We start from the raw sequence: 21,363 nt of genomic DNA on the forward strand, positions 1-21,363 counted from the left end.
GCAGAGGAAGAAGAAGAAGACAAGGGCTTACCTGAGTTCACCGAAGGATCTCACAGACCAAGCATTAATGGGTTTTTACCTTTGGATTTAGGGCTTTTTGATCTTGCTTGGAGAGGAAGAGAATGGAGCTTTCATATGGCTTTGGAGATGGCTTCCATGGAGCTTCTCTGGAGAAGGCGATCCAAAGCTGTGGGAGAGATGCCAAATTTTATCCTTGCTGTTTTTTCACTTGAGAGCTCGTGAAGACGAGAGAGTGGGTTAGGTCAAATGAAGGCCTTGTGAAAATATCGAGGCACAGTTTTGTCCAACTTGTGCCAAGAAACATATAAAAATGTCAGACATGTTCCGCCAAACCTGTTCCATGTCCCATAAATTTCAATTTATGTTTCTAAAGACACTAAAAACGAAACAGGTTTATCAAGCGGTGTTTAGGGTGTTTTCCGTTTCTCAGAACAGAAAAACACCAAAAACAGTTTCTGGGAAGGTTATCAAGCGGGCTCTAAGTTAGTGATTCAGGTGGGATTCCTGAAGCACATGTCATTTCCTTCTTTTTTCTTCTTCTATGTGTCAGTATTTACTTTCTATTTTCTGCGTTCTATCCTTCTGGTTTAATTCTTGTCTGAGTAATATTCTCCTAAGATTCTGGATTTGATTTCAGCATAAAAATCCATTTTCCCCCTGTTTATCGGATTCCTACTTGATGCAATTTTATCACCAAACTAGGCTTCTTTCCTTAGAAATAAGTCTAGGGTTGGGTTACTGGGTCTTTGGTCCCATGGGTTTTCAATGTAATTGGTTACTTTTATGGACCTAAAGTAGGGGTACATAAGTTGCATATGGGATTAGCCCTATATTTAGTTTATTTTTTTGTTTTAATGTTTTAAATTGAACCGGTTGAACCACTAGTCCAATTTAAGTGATTTTAGAATATTCTTTTAGAATAGAATCTTTTTAACTTAAGTCATATTTTATGGTCCACACCTCTACACAAATTTTAGAGAGGGAGTGTTTTGTATTTAGACTCAGCCTGGGATTTCCTATTCCTAGGCTGCATAGGAATTTAGGCCTTTCGCCATTATAAATAAAGGCAAACCGTGGGGCTCCTCTTTACCTCACTGTTTTATGAAATCTGCTCTTGCAAGCTACTGCAACCTTTCTTCTATTGAAGATCTGTTTTGTGGCTGGTGGGATTGGTGTGTGATCCAATTGACACCTTGCGGTGTGAAGCCTGGGTGGTTTGTTGGTGGGATTGGTGTTTGATCCAATCGACACTCTGCGGTGTGAAGCCCAAGTAGTTCCTCTCAAGCTCTCCTTCAAGTTCAAGATCAAGATTCAATTTTTATTCAAGTTTCTCAATCAAACAAGGTGCTGCCAAGGAAATTCTGCAACAACACCCAAACCAACCGTCAGAACAGTCTACAAATCTGACCGATTATCCCTCATACCCTTCTAAGAAAACTATTAAAGTTTGATTAACTTCTGTCCAGCCAAATCCTAGAAATCCATCTTTTCCTCTTTTCCAAAACCCGAAACCCTAACCCTAAATTGCTATTAATTCAAATCAGCATACTTCCCTCTATTAAAACATCTCAGGACAACGACACTCCTAAACTCCAAGCCGTGGAAGATCTGCCTCTCGCCACCATCGCAACCGCCGCCGCCTTGAGCCTTCCGCCGTTGGTCCTCTTCCAGGCGGTGAGGTGCTTTCGTCCCCTGGTCCCGAGGCCCCTCTTGCCAACGATGCTCCAATCGCTCCGCACCAACCTTCGCTTGACAATCTAGACAAGTTGCAGACCTGCAACCCCCCTCCGATTGTGCTCTACGATCTCGAAGATCTTCGCTACTACCTCTGAATCCGACGCCTTCTTTGGTGATTGAATCGACTTTTGGCTCTGCAAAAACCCTTTGCTAAAGCGGTTGCCTCGAGATGTCCCCATCACTATTGATGGAAGCTCCTCTGAATCACCTGCTTCCCTTGAAGTGTCAAGAGATAGGCCCCTGTCGCTTCTGGCTTCCACTGCATCTGCTGCGGTCGCCTCGCAGATGCTCGATGAAGCTTACTCTGAGCTTGGAAGACCCGATCTGCCTCTCCCATCCCCTGATATGTTGACTTGCAGGTTGCTTAGCCCTTTGGCTCCTCCAGTCGTTGTCATTGTCGATGCCCAGGCATGTCTAGCCGCCAGTTGCCTTTGCTATGCTAAGGCCTTGCTTCCTGCGAGAAGCTTTGATCCCCCTTTTACATTTTTCAGATTTTTCTCCCCTCAATCCCTTTGTACTCTCCCTTTCCCACTTTATCCCCCTCCTGCCACGTGCACTCTTTTACGCACGAAACCCCATCACTTTCAACCCCCCTTTGGACCCTCTCACTTAACCCATCAGCCCCCTCCACATCCTTCCCTTTCTCAAAACCCCCTACCTTCGCCGGGCCCATCCCTCAGACCCATGCACGCCCAAACCTGGCCCATTCCCCTACTACCCATCCCCAATCCTTCTCCACTTATAACCTCCCCATTTTCCAACCCCCAGCCCATCTTTATCAAAAACACTACCCCAACCCACCCACACCCACACCCACACCCATACCCACTCCTACCGTGACCCGATCCATTTCCGACCCTCTTATCCCTTACCTCTTGCCTACCCCCCCGGATCTCCCCCTAGTTTCTTGTGTCCCCATCCCCCCTCCCCCCGTCTTGGCCATCCAACCTTATCCGCTGATTTCCACCCCTTTCTTCATGGTGCGGTTTTGACTCTCCCCCCTCGTTGGCCTTTCGTTAGCAGCCCGGCTATTGCCTACTCCAGTAGACGGTACAAGAGTACCCCCTCTTAAGAAACCATTGCCCCTCTCCCTCTAGTTTCCCATGTTGGCTGGTTTTATTTGGAATGTTAGGGGTGTTAACTCCCTGGCTAAGCATTAGGATATTAGATCCCTCATTAAGTCCATCCACTCCTCATTTTGCGCTCTTCTTGAAACTCATGTTCTCCAAGAGAATGCGGCCCGTCTCTTCTGTCCAACTACAACCGTTCCCCTAATGGTCGTATCTGGATCCTTTGGGACCCCTCTAAAATTAGCATTACCATCTCTCACTCCTCTTCCCAACTTCTCCATCTCCATTTCTCCATTCATAACTCCCCCACTTCCTTCTTTATTTCCGTGATCTATGCTAGCAACCAGGCTGCCGATCGTGTGTCCCTTTGGACTGATCTCTCTCTCCTCAAATCTGGGATGGATTCCCTCCCTAGGGGAGTAGGTGGTGACTTCAATGTTGTGAAGTTCCAGTCGGAGAAAATTGGGGGTAGACCCATTGATCCTTCTTCTGTCAATCCTTTCAACGATTGCATTGAGGATCTTGGTATTGAGGATCTCTATTGGTCAGGCTCCCCCCTCACTTGGCACAATTGCTGAGTGGACCTGATTGCATTGCTTGCAAACTTGATAGATTCCTCTCCAATGAAGCTTGGCTCTCCTCCTTTTCCCATTCCCATGCCTCCTCTTTCCTTCTCCAAGGTCTATCTGATCACTGTCCTTGCCACATCCTTACTCAGTACTATTCCTCCTTTGGTCCCATACCCTTCAAATTCTTTGACATGTGGACCTCCCATCCTCTCTACCTCCCCATCATCCTGAAAGCTTGGCGCATCCCTGTCTCCTCCCCCTCCTTCCCTCTCATAGCCTTAGCTAGGGAACTCCGCCACACCAAGTCTGCCCTCAAAAGTTGGAATCTATCCACTTTTGGCAACATCCCTTCCCGCCTATCCTCCTGCCGGACTGATCTTTCCCTTGTCCAATCCAGCCTCTAGTCGGACCCTCTCAACCCTGATCTTGCCAATAGGGAGAAAAGACTCTCTGAGGAACTATCCTCTCTCTCTTCCCTTGAGGAAAATTTCTTGTGCTAAAAATCCCTCATCAAGTGGTTGGATCTCAGAGACTCCAATTCTGCCTATTTCCACCGATCCATAAAAGCTAGGCAGAACTACAACTCCATCACCTTTCTACATGCTTTCGATGGGACTCCTCTCTCCTCTGTCCTTGAAATCAAGTCAGAAACCATTTCCTTTTTCTCTTCTCTTTTCAATCCCCCCTCTCCCCCCTCCCCACTGGCCTTATTAATAAGTTTATCCCTCCTCTCTTAGCTGATTCCCTCCTTGCCATCCCCTTGGATGAGGAAATCTCTAAAGCTATTTTCTCCTACAAATCCAACAAAGCCCCTGGTCTCGATGGCTTCAGCATGGGTTTTTTTCTTAGCTGCTGGCTCAATTAAAGGAGACCTCTTCAAAGCCATTCGTAGCTTCTTCTTCAAGCCCAACCAGCTCGCTCAGGTCAATCAAACATTCATCTGCCTCATCCCTAAAAAAGATGTAGCTACCTCTATGTCTGATTTTAGACCTATTTCCCTCCGCAATTTTCTTAACAAGTTCATTGCCAAGATCCTTGCCAATAGAATCCAAACGGTCATTCCCTCCCTTGTCAGCCCCAATCAATCGGCCTTTATCTCTGGCAGAAGCATTGCAGACAATATCATCCTCTGCTCTGAGATTGTACGAGGTTTTGACCACAAATCTCACTCTCTTGCGGCCCTAATGAAAATTGATCTTCACAAAGCTTTTGACTCCCTCCGTTGGGACTTCATTTGTGATGTTCTTTCAATCTTTCCCAAATGGGCTTCCCCGCTGCTTTTGTTCGTTGGATTTATACCTGTATCTCTTCCCCCTCCTCCTCTGTTCTTGTCAATGGCTCCCCCGCCGGCTTTTTCCACTCTAAAGTCGGCATCTGTCAAGGTTGCCCTCTCTCCCCCTTTCTTTTCTCCCTGGCTTTGGAGGTCCTCTCTAGGAGCCTCCAATCTAAAACTGACCTCCATCTCATCTCCCTTATCCCCAAATGCAAGCATGTCAACCTCACCCATCTGGCCTTTGTAGATGACCTGATGATTTTCTCTAAGGCCTCCCCATCCTCTAGCTCTGCCATCATGGATTCCCTCCATCTCTTTGAATCTCTCTCGGGTCTCCGCATCAATCTCCTCAAATCCAAAATCTTTCTCTCTGGCATCCCAAACTCAGACAAAGAGACCCTTCTGCGTCTGACTGGCTTCTCCATCGGATCTCTTCCTGTTAAATATCTAGGCCTCCCCTTAATCCCTGCCAGGCTGTCTAGCCATCACTGCTTCCCCATGCTAGATAACATCCGCCAGGTCTCGCAAATTTCTATCCTATGCTGGCAGACTTGAGTGCATTCGTTCGGTCCTTTAAGCTTCCTATATCTATTGGAGTGGTATCTTCAGTATCCCTAAAGCCATCATCAAGGCTATGGAGCTCATCGTATGCGCTTTCCACTGGAAAGGGACTGACACCTCTAAATTCCTCCACCCTACCAGTTGGAAGTCCATCTATCTCCCCAAATGTGAGGGAGGTCTCGGCATTCGTCGCATTCGCGACTCCAATACTGCGGGCATTCTAAAGCTTATCTGGAAAATCTCATCCCGTCAGGATTCCATCTGGGTCAATTGGGTTTACTCCCACCTCCTCAAGACGAACTCCATCTGGACTATCTCTATCCCATCTGGCTCCTCTTGGATCTAGCGTAAGATTCTTTTACTCCGTCCCCTCGCCCTCCGCTGTATCTCTACCTCTATTGTTGATGGTATTGCCACCTCTCTTTGGCTTGACCCTTGGCACCCTTTAGGGTCCTCTACAACATCTTTGGTCCCAATCGATCTACTCTTCAGACCTCCCAAAAGCCACCCCTCTCTCCTCCCTTATTTCTCGAGGCTCTTGGACTCCGCCTCTCTCAATCCCGCTATCCTCTCCCAAATCTGGTCTTCCGTCCCTCCCCTTCATCCTTCCCCCTCCCCCCTCATGTGGATAAGGTTATTTGGCTCCCTTCCTCCAATGGCCTCTTCTCCTCCAGTTCAGCCAAGAATTTTACCCGTGACCCTAGCCCTAATGTCCCTTGGCACAATTTAATTTGATTCAAAGGCCATATCCCTAGCCATAGCTTCATAGTCTAGAGAACCCTTAGACAATGCTTGCTCACCCAAGCTTTCCTCATCCACCGCAATATCCCTCTCTCCCCTTCTTGTACCCTTTGTTGGAATGGCCATGAAGACCTCCCCCACCTCTTCTTTGCTTGCCCTTTTTCCTCCCCCATCTGGAAAAAAGCCCTTTCCTCGATCTGGCCTCGTAGCAAGAGAATCCTTGCCTTCGAACGAGAATGGCTCTGGCTGGACATGACTTTCGCTAGGACCTTTATCTGTGACACTATTGGTAAGCTTGTTTTTGGCGCCGCTCTTTACCATATCTGGATGGAAAGGAACCTCAGGAGATGGACTTCAAACTCTCGATCTTTTGATTTGATTTGGAAAGCCATCTCCTTTGATGTGTCCTCTAAGCTCAATTGCATTCGTCATAGGCATCTTTTGGATACCCCAAGGAACAGGCATATTGTTGTATCGTGGGGTCTTGATTTGTATCTTTTGCAGTCTCCAACCTCTGCGTAGGTCAGGTTGATTGTTCTTCCCCCCCTCCTCTCCCCCTTTCTCTTGTTTTCTTGTATATTCCCCCCCTTTTTTTTCTCCCTACCCCCTCCTGGGGTTCGGTAATATATTTATTTACCAAAAAAAAAATACATCTTAGGACCTTCACTGTTAGACTCCCCTACCTTGACTTGACATTACCCAACATCAAACCCTAACCCTAATTTCACCAAAAACCTAATTTTTGACCTACCCGATTCACCTATTCATAACAGATCTTGGTTTACTAGCTCCTAGTTGGTCCCCTACCAATCTAGGACTACATTACTACTCCAACAAGGAATTCTCTGAAACTTAACATCTAATCGTTTGATTTCAATTCTGCTTCCATACATACCACCAATTGGTCACTGTTTTGAACAGTCCTACTGATCCAAAATTTCATCTTTGAATCGTTTTCTGGTTTTCCTGATTCAAATTGGATTTCAAGTTCAGGTCCTGTTTCTACTTCTGATTTCAGATTTCTGCATATCAAAACATCTGTTTAATTGTGTTAAATCTGAATTTTTAATGGATTGTCTAGATTCCCCATCAATTATCAGATTTGAGAATTCCTTATGCAAGTAGGATCTTCAGATCTTAAGAATCTGACCGTTGGATCGGGCCTGTATTGTACTATTATATTCTACCCAGACAAAGCACTTGAACTGAGTTTCAGCTAAATCCATAGTTGTCAAGCTCAAGGTTCTAAGACTCAGGTCTCGGTGGCATCTCGGCCAAGCCAAAAACCGAGTCGAGCCGAGATCTCGGCGAGTTGTTGCTTCTTTTTTTTTTGACTCGGACCCCCAACTCGGTGGGTTTTACACATATTTTGGGTCTGAAACTTGGTATCCAGCCTATTTCAGCCCATTTAAACACAATGGCATGCCCAGATTTGCCAAAAAACAAGTCCAAATATGAGTTTTACTTTGGAATCCTACAAATAGGTGATGATTCTTGGACTGTTGGAGTTGAATCTTCACTTTAGCACTTGAATCTCACTTCAAACAATGCAATCCACCCAAGATTTGAAAGAAAGAGGAAGAAATTTGAGGGAGAGAGCTGTTTGAGTGTTTTCCCCTTTGTTTAGAGAGCTATGGACAGAACTATTGAGATTTCCGAGTTCGGTCCATTGCCCTCTTTTAATAAAAATGGGCACATGGGTCAAATGGGCAATTCAAATGGGTAAAAAACCATGTTCTAACCCGATACCGAGATCTCGGCGAGATATTGAACTTTTAAAACAAAAAAAAAAACTGGAAAAAATGTGTACCGAGACAATACCGAGATCGAGATCTTGCCGAGAAAGTGTAATTTTAGAATGCGTATGGCATCTCGTCTCGGGATCTCACGAAACCGAGAAACTCGGCGAGATCTCGCTGAGATCTCATGAGTTTTCGAACCATGGTCAAGCTGACACCTAGGCATCCATGAGCTCTTTGTTGGAAGGGTGCCTAACCGTCGCCTAGGCGCCTTGTTGGTGTCACCTTGATTTTTCCCCTGCTTCAACGCCTAGATGCCATGACAGCTATGGCTAAATCAGTCCTCTGATCTTCTGTTACAATTTTCCTGAAATCTGGTTTCTAAACTTATCACTGTGATTCTGGTTCATTGAATTTTTGAACTTAGTGACTTTAGGCTTCCAGGAATCCATATACACCTAGAAAATGATCTTTACTGCTCAAACTGCCACTTCTTAGATGCAAGAATAACCAATAAATTGTATGATATGATAATGCCAAGATTCTGGAGCTATCCTATCAATGACCCCTCTTGACTTTGATCTTCTTGTTTTAAGATGATAGAGAAGTGTGTGGTGCTTATATGATACCATGTTAAGTGCATGGTATTTCTCACTACGTAGCGTCAAGTCCATCCAGAAGCTATTCATCTTACACTGTGAAGCACTCTTCTCTGCAGGTTGACATATGTTGTTTTGATAAGACGGGAACTCTTACATCAGATGATATGGTATGCTGGTTGCAAGAATGGGCGTGCTTTTCTGTTCATTTGTTGTCTTTCTTTGATGTACTTCATGCTCTTTTGGTTGGGTCTTTTTCAGGAGTTCCGGGGTGTGGTTGGACTGGAAGACAGTCTCGATTTACGGTCAGATATGACTAATGTGCCTGTTCGAACACTGGAAATTCTTGCAGCTTGTCACGCCTTGGTTTTTGTTGACAACAAGATGGTATGCTAGAATGTAATTTCTAGAGATGAAACAATGTTTACAAGCTTCATATCTGTTTGCAACTTATCCAGAGATGAAACCCATTGAACTCTCCTATGCGGGATGCCATTCTGCTAAAACTGGAAGATTTTACTTTTTAATGCTGAATTCGAAGGGGTGGAAATTTGGCTCTGGAAACTGTCACTACAGAAAGATATCGACTGAATTATGATAGTTGTGGCACTTCTCTGAGTCCCTATTTCATTGTACTGCAGATTACATCTACTGTACTGGGAGAGACTCATAAATAAGCTTCATATGTTTATTTCTTCAACAATCTTCTTTTAAATCATAATTGTCTTGTAGGTTGGTGATCCTCTTGAAAAGGCAGCACTCAAAGGAGTAGATTGGTCTTATACATTTGATGAGAAGGCTATGCCCAAAAAGTAAGCTATAATACTAATTGACATCAGATTCTAGTATTATTCTTTTGAACCACTCCACTTCAGAATTTTTTGTGCTTTTCTTCTTGAGATATTTATCTGATTTTCTCCTAAAATTTGTACTTTATCCCTTTCCTCTTTTCGTCGTGCTGATTATTCCATACTTATTATTGCCTGCCTTTTAGGTATGTGGTTGTTACCTCTGTGATATTGACGGGTGTGGCTCCAATTATATCCCATTATTCGAACTTCAGAAATTGTTATCTTGCGATGCTGAAAATATGTAGTTCTGATGATTCTTTTGCTTTGTATCCGTCTTACTCAGTATCAGTAATTCTGAAGTCATCTTCTTAAAAGGTCTAATATGATTCTTCTGGGCAATGGGGAATTTGTAAGTTGTGACATCCCCTTTGTGGGGTATTTTAATCACCTAAGGATTAGGGTTTAAAAAAACCTCGTGTAATCCAGGATTGTAGGGATTGGGGACTCAAATTGAAACCAGAATTTAACAACCTCCCCTTGGTGGGGTATTCTAATCACATAAAGATTAGGGCTCGAATACGTCATATAATCCAGGATCGTAGGGATTAGTTACTCAAAACTGAAACCATTTTTTAACAACTTCCCAAATAGTAACTCCCAAAATATTAACCAGATTTGAAACTTCCAGAATTAGAAAATAGTAGAAAAATTGAAATAGAAACTGGAACCAAAATTAGAAACTAAGGGAGAAAGTTCAGAAACAGCTATTAAACCATGGAATAACAAGTGAAAGTGGATATAGAAATAGAAACTGATGCCGGCAGGATTAGTCAAACCAACCAGGATGTGTTTAAGGCAGCAAACAAGCACCAGAAACAGATTTAGTAACTACCAATCTTAGATTCCAGAAATTGTAACTTTCAGGTTGCAGAGAATCAGAATTAGTATCTTGCAGGAAAATGGAAAGTATGAAAGGAAGCAGTGCAGTAACAGAAGTTTGATTGGGTAGCACCTGCCTACACAGCCAGGAAACTATGAGGCAGATTGGTGGGTTGTATAGCTAAGAAATTTGATCTGAAGACTTGCAGAAAACTGTCAAGGATAAGTGATTAATATAAGAACTTCAGGCGAAACAGAATAGGTAAAACTAAAATGCAGAGTGGAAGAATAGAGTTATGACCTTTAATAGAAGAACAAAAGATATGTTAGTCCTCTCACCTAACTGTGGAGGAGGATTCCCACCAACTCCAGCCTTGGCATCCCACCAAGGTTTCCCTATGGCATCACACAGTAGAGCAGTTTTGAATCCGACAAACCCATGCTCCGTCTCTCACAGAGCTCACAAGCTCAAAGCTAAATTATTTCTCAAATCAACGGTAGTGGGTATGATCCCCTACTCTTTATTTATTACTTCATGGAAATAAGCAAAATAGGAAATCCCTATGTATGGTAGGGAGAATCCCATGCAACTTAAGTCTTCTGATGAGCCAATAAGAAGCCCTAAATTTGAAGAAATTTAGGAATAGTTGAATGCAAAGGACTTGCTGGTTTGAATCTGATGGTAGTTTGGATTCAAATCTGCAGTCTTGAAAGTGAGTAAGGTATAGAGCAATAAGTCTTCAGAACAGGCTGCAACAGTGATCGAATAGTTCCCTTGTAGTGGAGAAGGTACCCTCCAAAAATTGACCCCTTTTGATGAGCCAATAAGAAGCCCTAAATTTGAAGAAATTTCGGAATAGTTGAATGCAAAGGACTTGCAGGTTTGAATCTGATGTAGTTTGGATTCAAATCTGCAGTCTTGAAAGTGAGTAAGGTATAGATCAATAAGGGCAGGGATCAATCAGTTAGATTCTAGGGTTAGGAGATAAGAAGAGAGAAGGAAGAAGTTGGAGGAGGAAGAAGATAGCAAGAGAAAAGAGAAGCGAGGAGAGAATATTTTGGTTGTAATCGATTGTGTTGGAGAGGCTTCTCCGTACACCATATATTCATTCAATCATAACTAATAGAGAATTACATCCACCTCCCTAGGGAGGTATAAGGGAAATAAAGATAAAAAAACAGAATTCCATAATAAGGCAACTAGTAATAGAACTAATTCCTAAACTACCCCTACTACATGACTTCTAACACTCCCCCTCAAGCTAGAGAATATATATCATGCATTCCCAGCTTGCTTAGGAAAGAGCTAAACTGAGGAGAGCCAAGAGCTTTGGTGAAGATATCTGCCAGTTGATCACCAATCTTCACACAAGTAGTGCAAATACAGCCAGAGTCTATCTTCTCCTTAATGAAGTGCCTATCAACCTCAATGTGCTTAGTCCGGTCATGTTGAACGGGGTTGTGAGCAATACTGATGGCAGCCTTGTTATCACAGTACAGTCTCATGGGTCCTTCAGTGGTAAATCCCAGTTCCTGAACCAGTCTTTTCAGTCAGATGAGCTCACACACTCCATGTGCCATAGCTCTAAATTCTGCCTCGGCACGAGATCTGGCCACAACATGCTGTTTCTTACTCCTCCATGTGACTGAGTTACCTCCCACAAAGGTATAATAGCCGGAGGTAGATCTCCTGTCTGTAATGGAACCAGCCCAATCGCCATCTGTGAAACCTTCCACTCTCAAGTGGTTGTGCCTTGCATACAGCAGTCCTTTCCCTGGAGAGGACTTCAAATACCTGAGAATGCGATACACAGCATCCAAATGGCCACTCTTGGGAGCATGCATGAATTGACTGACAACTCCCACTGCATAAGAGATATCTGGCCGAGTCAAAGAGAGATAGATGAGCTTCCCCACTAGCCTTTGATACTTTCCCGCATCAAAGGAGAGTTTGCTGGTTTGCAGCCTAACATCCCTGTCTCTGTCAACAGGTCAAGAATAAACCTCCTCTGACATATGTTGATCCCTTTCTTGGTCCTTGATACTTCTATTCCTAAGAAGTACTTCAAGGGACCCAGATCTTTGATCTCAAATTGCTGTGCCAAGTAGCTCTTCAATCTACCTATCTCTGCTGTATCATCTCCTGTGATCACAATATCATCAACATAGACAATTAGGGCTGTGATAGTACCATTACTTCGTTTGGTAAAGAGAGTATGATCAGCTTGGCTTTGGGAGTAACCATTCTTTAGAATAGCCTGTCGGAAGCGCTCAAACCATGCCTTTGGTGACTGTTTGAGACCATTTAGGGCTTTCTTAAGGAGGCACACTTTCCCTTCAGCTGAAGGCATCTTGAAGCCTGGTGGAGTGTGCATGTACACTTCCTCTTCCAAATCACCATGAAGGAAGGCATTCTTCACATCCAACTGATATAAAGGCCAATCTTTATTGGCAGCCAAGGATAAAAGAACTCTTATCGAGTTATGCTTGGCCACAGGAGAAAATGTCTCCTGGTAGTCAATTCCATAGACTTGACTGTACCCCTTGGCCACCAACCTTGCTTTGTATCGCTCAATACTGCCATCGGATTTATACTTGATCGTATAGACCCATTTGCATCCAACTGGGACACGCCCCTTGGGGAGGTCAACAAGTTGCCAAGTACCATTCTTCTCAAGTGCCATCATCTCCTCCGACATGGCTTGTCTCCACTTTTGGTCAGACATAGCATCAATGACATTCTTGGGAATGGAAGCAGTAGAGAGAGCAGTAATAAAGGCAAGGCCTGTAGGAGAAATTGCATCATAGGAAACAAATTGGGATATAGGATTAGTACAAGTCCTTTTCCCTTTCCTAATAGCAATAGGAAGGTCAATCAGATGGAGGAGAAGAAGTGTCACCTGATTGAGAAGGATGAATCTCAGGATGTGGATCTGGATCTGAAGAGGACTCTTGGTAGGTCTTCTTTCTTGTATTATGCACGCCTTCACCTTTTTTGTATGTAATGTGGTAATCCTTCTCCTTACCAGAACCACTTTCCACAACCAAATCTGTATTCCCCCCTGGGGATTGGTCACCAACCTCAACCACATCTACAGTCTTGTGTTTCCCAATGTCAAGCATAAAAGGAGATGTAGGGAGAGAAGAAAGAAAGAAATCATCAGTAGCCTGTTCACTCCCACAATTCTCCCCCTGAAGAGGATGCTGAGAAGGAATAAAAAAAGGAATTGACTCATGAAAGGTAACATCCTTGGAAATGATACATGGGCGGGAAGAAGGATGATAACACTTGTACCCCTTGGTAGTAGAAGAGTACCCAAGGAAGAGACACTTGAGAGCTCTGAGGTCAAGTTTAGTGCGGGCAGATTTGTTAATATGCACATAACACACACAGCCAAAGACTCTAGGAGGAAGAGAAAAAGCAGAGGCCTTGGGAGATAAGATGTCCAAGGGAGATTTGAAATTAAGAAGCTTGGTAGGCATACGATTGATGAGAAAGGAAGTAGTAAGAAGAGCTGCAGACCAGAAGGTCTTGGGGACATGCATGCCAAACAATAGACTACGGGTGACCTCCAGTAGATGGCGATTTTTCCTCTTAGCAACCCCATTTTGTTGGGGCGTGTCAACACATGCTAGCTGATGGATAATGCCATGAGTAGTAAAGAACGTTTGAAGGCCACCAAACATGTACTCTCCCCCCTTTATCAGATCGCACAATTTTGATGCGGGTCTCAAATTGAGTGAGGATCATTTGGTTAAAATTCTTAAAGGCATCACAAACATCACTCTTATGCTTCAAAAGTACAATCCATGTGGCACGGGAAAAATCATCAACAAAGGACACAAAGTAGCGAAAGCCAAATAAAGAAGTAGTAGGGGAAGGCCCCCAAACATCAGTATGCACAATATGAAAAGGAGCAACAGTTCTATTACCATGATAAGGATATGAAGATCGACAATGTTTGGCAAACATATATGGTTCACATTGAAAAACATGAGAAGAGGCAATAGATGAAAATAAATGAGGCAATTGTTTCCTCATTACTACAAAAGATGGATGGCCAAGACGGCGATGCCATAACATAACAGAATCCACAGAACTACTATCATTTCGACCACACACATAGGAATGAGCTGTGGGCAACAACGGATCAAAAAAGTAGAGGCCATGCTCCTCACGTCTACTACCAATAATCCTCTTCGTCACCAAATCCTGAAAAAGACAGTGAGAAGGAAAAAAAGTGACACAACAGTTGAGAGATTTAGTCAAATGACTCACAGATAAAAGATTCAGTGTAAGGTTAGGGACATGACGAACCGAAGAGAGGGAAATAGAGGATGTCACAGGGATATTACCCTTACCAGAGATGGTAGAAAGGGAGCCATCAGCTACCCTAACCTTGTCCTTGCCAGAGCAAATGGTATAGGAATCATAATAATGAGACGTACCAGTCATGTGGTCTGTGGCACCCGAGTTAATGACCCAAGACTGGGCAGCAGTGGAAGATGAGGTGGAGACCTGTAAAGCTGAGGATGATGAGGATCCAACCATACTAGATGTAGAAGATGTGCTCAACTGTGACACAACCCTGCGAACCACTGCATCCATAAAGGTAGAGTCATCCTGTGGGGCATCAGCATCAGTCGCCGTTGCGGAATGAGCTCGAGCTCCCCCTCTACGGCCACCACGACCACGCATACCAGGAGGACGACCATGGAGAGACCAACACCTATCCTTGGTGTATTCAGTGCATCCACAATGATCACATTTAAATCTGTCTCGCCCAACGCCACTGACACCAATTGTCTCCACAGTACTAGCTTCCTCACGGTTAGGCCCTGGACCTCTACCACCTCCACGGGTGTCTCGAACAGAACTAGAATTGAGGGCTGACCTCTCAGATGATGCTGGTGGTGGTGCCATAGTAAATTGCCTGGTCTCTTCACTCTGTAAGTAACTATAGACTTCACTAAGAGAGGGAAGGCGAGACCGGCCTAACAGCTGGAGTCTAACTGGCTCATAGTCAGAGTTCAGACCACCAAGCAAAGAGAAGACACTCTCCTTTTCAAGGGTCAGATACACCTTGGCTTCATCCTCTAGGTTGGTCAAATGAAGGTCTCTGTAGTGATCATACTCTTCCACAAGACTAAGGAACGCACTGTAGTACTAAAAAATAGTGTTGTCACCCTGTTTCAATGTGTGGATTCTTTGATGGAGCTGATAGACCTTGGCAGTGTCACCTACTCTGTCAAAGGCCACAGAGACTATCCCAAATGGCTTTGGCTATTTCCTTCCTTATAAACCTTCTCCCAATCTCGGGCTTCATAGAGAAGATCAACCATGTCATAACTGTAGAATTTTCAGTCTCCCATTTATCAAAGGTAGGTGAACCAGCTATGGGAGCCTTGAAAGCACCTGTGATATATCCAAGTTTGCCCTTACTCCGAAGGGAAAGTCTCACAAAATGTGACCAATCTAGGTAATTAGTACCATCAAGCTTAACAAAAGAAATCTGTTGATGAGTACTCTCATAAGTCAACTGAGGGACAACAGTGGGAAGCTGTGAATCAGCAGTGCCCAGCACAGATGCATCTGAATCAGCCATTGGTAAAGACAATAAACAAGACCAAAAAAGGCAAGGGGGAGTACACACTCAACCCAAACAAGCAAGGAGTCCAATAAGCAACCTAGGATAACACATTGTCGAAGCAATCCTAGCAGCAAAATTCTAAGAGGACTTAAATCAAGCACTTCGAGTGCATTAAAATATCAGGCCAGCAGGCAGTCCCTAAAAAGGAGGCTTCACAAAGGCTTGCAAGGAGTAGTAACAACTTCAAACAAGTAAAAAAGCTTCAAAAAAGGTTGTGCAGACATATCTCTCAACCAAGAGCATCAAACTGCTGCTCAAAGCAAGCAAAAAAGGTGTAAACACTATCGGGTTTACCTGGGCAGAACAGAGGATCCCACACAAAAAAGAAGTCTGCTCATATGGCTTCTTCAGTCAGCAAGGGAGATCATGGCCACTCTCATAAGTGTCCTTGGGCGATGCAAATAGGCTAGACCAAGGCACAAAAGTAATCCGAGAGCAGCAGCTGCTGCAACCTGAACCTGAACTTGGCGGAAATGGTAGCAGCAGCTGTATGAGGTCCAAGCCTTCAAGGGAGCTTCAAAACAGCTCAGGTTTGTCCTTCAATCATCAAAAGAGGCTAGCATAAGCCTATTCCATACTCTTGAAGCAAAGCTGTACACAGAAATCTCCTCTTTGGAATCCTTAGACACAAAGGATTTCAAAGAGAAGAGAAAGAATGAAAACAGGGACTGAACCGACTCTCAAACCTTGAACCTGCTTTGATACCAAGTTAGATTCTAGGGTTAGGAGATAAGAAGAGAGAAGGAAGAAGTTGGAGGAGGAAGAAGATAGCAAGAGAAAAGAGAAGAGAGGAGAGAATATTTTGGTTGTAATCGATTGTGTTGGAGAGGCTTCTCCATACACCATATATTCATTCAATCATAACTAATAGAGAATTACATTCACCTCCCTAGGGAGGTATAAGGGAAATAAAGAGAAAAAAGCAGAATTACATAATAAGGCAACTAGTAATAGAACTAGTTCCTAAACTACCCCTACTACATGACTTCTAACACAATCTCCAAAAAAAACACAGAAATCCAGCTTGTAAAAGACAGCAGCTCGATCTCCAAGGTTTGGAAGAAACCTGCGGCAGATTCTGATCACACCAATTTATAGAAGCTTTAGTGAGGTGTCATTGAGGGCAGCAGCTAAATCTTTATTGGATCACCTCAAAGTTGCTGCCCTGAATGAGATAGAGAGTCCGAGAGAGGTGGAGAAGAAGAAAACCAGTAGCCGAGAGAGTTGAGAAGAAAACCAAAAAAAATGGGGGGGGGGGGGGGCTGCTCTTCAGATCAGATGAGGCTCTGATACCATGTAAGCAGCTTTGAATATGAATGCTTGAGTGTCATAGATCGATCAACCAGCCCCTTTTTTATAATAATATCAAGTTACAATCAAAGTATGAATCCCCAATCCTATTCCTATTCGGAATTCCTAGTACAACTAGGACTCCCAAACAGAGATTGGATAGAAGGGATAAAAAACAGAAAAAAGGAAGAATTAAAGCATAAAATAACTAAACTAATAAGGACTAAATTACCCCTATCGGGTAAAGTAGTCAATCTCAACATCTCCTTTGTAGTTTACTGTTTGATGCATGTAAACATGCATTTTTTCTAAAGAAAGTATATAAACCTACATATTTTGACATGCCATACACTGAAACTTCAAAATTCTTTTTTGAGCGCAAGGTTCTTGGATTGGCGGACTATAAACAAATTCCTGGTCTGCATGCCTATATTTGCCACTTGGCAGGTTGAATGGGGTTGAAATTCTGTGGACAAGTAGATCCCAAAGTCACCTGCTCACATGTTAAGTTTCAGGCCAAAGAGAGTTTCCCTAGTCACAAAATGAAGCATTGAAAAAATGGGGGAGATCCAGTAGTGGTTGAAGTACCAGTAGCCATGCATGGACATACACGGGGATGCATGCCAATGCACCAGAAGTTATTTGATTAATTAGGATCTGGAATTTGGCATGTGCCTAATCCAGACCATGACCTCTGCATTTAACGGTCAATGGCCATATCACCATTCCATGTGGCACAAAAAGATGCTCTAGACCAGGTATTTGTTTCTAGTCAGCAGACCGGGAGGATTTTTTACTTTTCATATATTATCCAATCTCTCAACAAATTTCCTGGTCTGCATGCCTATATTTGCCACTTGGCAAGTTGAATGAGGTTGAAATTCTGTGGACAGGTAGATCCCAAAGTCCCCTGCTCACATGTTAAGTTTCAGGCCAAACAGAGTTTCCCTAGTGACAAAATGAAGCATTGAAAAAATGGGGGAGATCCAGTAGTGGTTGGAGTACCAATAGCCATGCATGTACATACACGGGGATGCATGCCAATGCATGGGGAGCTATTTGATTAATTAGGATCTGGAATTTGACATGTGCCTAATCCAGACCATGCCCTCTACGTTTAACGGTCAATGGCCATATCACCATTTCATGTGGACAAAAAGGTGCTCTAGACCAGGTATTTGTTTCTAGTCTGCAAACCAGGAGGATTTTTTACTTTTCATATATTATCCAATTTCTCAAAAAATTCCATCCTTAACCTTGGGACATCCATGGTTGTAATGGTGGCAAGGTGAGCCACGGGCCATGGCAATTGCCAGATGCCTTGGCGATCCCAAGTCTAGCACCATATTTCAGGAAAATATGTTGCTTTCCATGTGCTGATTTCAGTTCTAGGTATATTTTCTTACTCATTTATCTTTTTTTACCCCTTATTTCTCTTTTATACTTCTTCTTCTTTCCATTTTCACCCTCCCAACCCCCTCTCTCTCTTATTTTCCCTATTTTCAACATAAGGCAACTGGTCGCCTGATGCGGTTAAAATTGTTCAATTGGGTCAATCGGGCCTTAGAAGACTTTATTTTGGCCCATGGTTGGGTTCTATGGACCTTGAGCTTCTTATTTTGGGTTTATTGATGTTTAAAAAGACGTACCTAGTGCACGAGGCTCCTACCACCGCGGAGTCTGGAGAGGGTCATCATGTATGCAGCCTTACCGCTGTTTTGTGGAGAGGCTGTTTCCCTACTCGAACCTGTGACCACTAGGTCGCAATGGAGCAACCTTACCATTGTGCCATGGCCCATCCTTGTTGGTTTATTGATGTAATGGGTCTAATTTATAAGCCCAAAAAAGGGGGGTAAAGTTAGTACACGGGATTAGTAGTTATGTGTTTTGAGTTAGATTAGAATACTAAATAGCTAGTAGAGTTATGTTTTGAGTTTATTTACTTTATTGAGTGTGTGAGTGTGATTAAGAGTCCTTTTATGAGTCAAATCATGAATTTTAGAAGGTCTTTATATATGTAATAACACTCCCATAAATTATAGATGATTTCAGTAAAGAATATGAGTTTTTCTTTAAGAGTTTTGGTGCTATTGAGCAGTGCATATGGGATTGGTATCCCATACCTGTTTTCTTCTCTTATCTTCCGTTCTCTTTTCTTCCTCCCAAGAAGATCGATCCATCTCTTTTCCCTCCCCTTCTATCAATCTGATTTCTTCCCTTTACAACACAGTTGTTTCTTTTATCTTAGATCTGATTACAATTTGATTATTGGGCCTGCTTGCATCTGAGATCCATAATCTGGACTTTCAGATTGCATTATTGCTCTTGGACATGTCTTGACACCTTTTCACCTAGGCAACACCTTGATAACTATAGTGGAATCTTCATGAAATTTCCATGACTCGTAACAAAGTTATTAGTAATATGCGGATTTTAAACCTTGGTACGCCCATAACCAGCAAAAGTAGTAGCTAGCATAATCAAGTTATTGTTTGCTTCCTTGTCTTGATGGTTTATCATTTTTACTTCAGACCATATGTTTGCCTGGGAAGTTGTACGAATCTTGCTGGAGCCTAATGGAAGCTTGGAAACTAAGGAAACTCTTGGGAAAAGAATGATGGAATTTTTGGGAAAGAAAACTACAATAAGCTGTTACAACTACTTATCCCAAAAGCTCGAGCTGTTAAGGGCCATAACAATGTATATTAACAAACAAAAACACCCCCCTGCACGTGCACACACACACACATGCAAATGGCTCTGCACGTGACACCATCAAGTGGTGGTGCCATCATGTGGCACCAATTGGCACAAAGCATAAGGGCTCAACACACATACCAGGGATTGAACATCTGACCTGGTTCTGAATCATGTTACAACCGTTTATCCCAAAAGCTCGATCTGTTAAGTAAGTGCTACAACAATGTGTATCAACACACAACAAAAGCATTTCGGTCTCAAAAAACTTGAAAAGCATTTGCATAAAGTTTCACACGCATACAAATGGAGGGTGGGCATATTTCCTGTAGCAAGTTAAGTTTCTTTTCTTTAATTTCCCCCCCCCCTCTTTTTTCTAAACATGTTTAGATTAAATAAAATAAGTAAACCAATATACAACTCTTGCATCATGTTTCTCTCTCTGTTATGACAGGACTCTATAACTGACCCAAGTGTATGCGTTGTAAGCATTAGTTTTGCTTCCTCTAAATTTAAGTGTTAAACTGTTAATCCCCTGGAAGTATCGTGTGGTTCGTAGGATATGTGCTGAATTCATGAATGAATCCACTACATGCTTTTACTATCGCTGCTGACCTTTTTCTTGGAACATTTTCTAGTGCTTCTTATTATCTTGATACTCTTAACAGTTATTCCTTATGGAATTTTCTAGTGCTTCGTACAAGGTCAGTATTTGTTATCTCACTCGTCTCCTTTTCTGGAATTGCAGGGGGAGTGGTCATGCTGTGCAGATCATTCAAAGACATCATTTTGCTTCCCACTTAAAAAGAATGTCAGTTGTTGTTCGTGTTCAGGAGGAATTTTTCGCTTTTGTGAAGGTGTGTTGGTTGAATTTTGTTTCTCTCAGACTATGCAGTTTGAATACATGTTTGCAACGGTACAGAACTTGAATTCATGGTGCATGTGTTCATTAGAAGGTTGACTATTTAGATTTTCATGATGGGATAGAATCTTCTATCATTAATTGATTCTGTTTATTGGGCTTTATGCACTAGTAATGGGTGTGAGACCAATCTAGGCACCGATATTTATGAAATTATCAATATCTTCATCAGCACATCTATATATGGTCTTAACAAAGCGAGGAGGATGGACCAAATGAAACTGCGATTCAGCATTGCTTCACACTGAACCTTTTGTTATTTATTTTCTGATAAACAGAAAAATGTTCCTTTTTTCCAGGGTGCCCCAGAAACTATCCAGGATAGGCTGATTGATTTGCCATCATCATATGTCCATACCTACAAAAAATACACACGTCAGGGATCTCGAGTCTTGGCCCTTGCATACAAACCTCTTCCAGCTATGGCGGTATGGATTCTATATGATTATTGTCTTACTTCATCATCTGTTTTTCATTCCTTTATTTTCAATGGATCAAGCAATTCTTTAATGCATTTTTTGCTTCATCTGGACTACCAGTCATCTAAACTCCAAAGATAACTCATTAAGATAAGCCGATGTATATGGTGTTCTTATAATAATTTACATTCATCTTCTCGTTAGTACCACTATTTCCCTTGTACACAGAAACACCTTATGAATACATATTAATATGTTGTAAGCAATGTTTGGAAGGGACATCTGGGACACTGTCCAGGATACGTCCAGGAAGTTTGGGATGGTTGGTGGCAACCCTATTGTCGCTTACATTATTTGATTTGGACCTTGACCCTTTTATTCATTTCGGCTAGCAACCGATTTTG

The 21,363-nt window shown here is 42.8% G+C and overlaps 1 protein-coding gene across 1 annotated transcript in view; it reads left to right on the plus strand.

The window, feature by feature from the left end:
• LOC122671346 (probable manganese-transporting ATPase PDR2) overlaps nt 1–21,363 on the plus strand; it is a 110,771-nt gene that overhangs the window by 75,684 nt on the left and 13,724 nt on the right. Inside the window, exons 12-16 of the mRNA XM_043868506.1 lie at nt 8,430–8,480; nt 8,572–8,697; nt 9,043–9,122; nt 20,367–20,475; nt 20,840–20,968. Of these exons, the coding sequence (XP_043724441.1) occupies nt 8,430–8,480; nt 8,572–8,697; nt 9,043–9,122; nt 20,367–20,475; nt 20,840–20,968 (495 nt within the window). The remainder of the gene's footprint in view (nt 1–8,429; nt 8,481–8,571; nt 8,698–9,042; nt 9,123–20,366; nt 20,476–20,839; nt 20,969–21,363) is intronic.

The sequence above is a fragment of the Telopea speciosissima genome, chromosome 8, assembly GCF_018873765.1.
Source record: "Telopea speciosissima isolate NSW1024214 ecotype Mountain lineage chromosome 8, Tspe_v1, whole genome shotgun sequence".
NCBI classification, from domain to species: domain Eukaryota; kingdom Viridiplantae; phylum Streptophyta; class Magnoliopsida; order Proteales; family Proteaceae; genus Telopea; species Telopea speciosissima.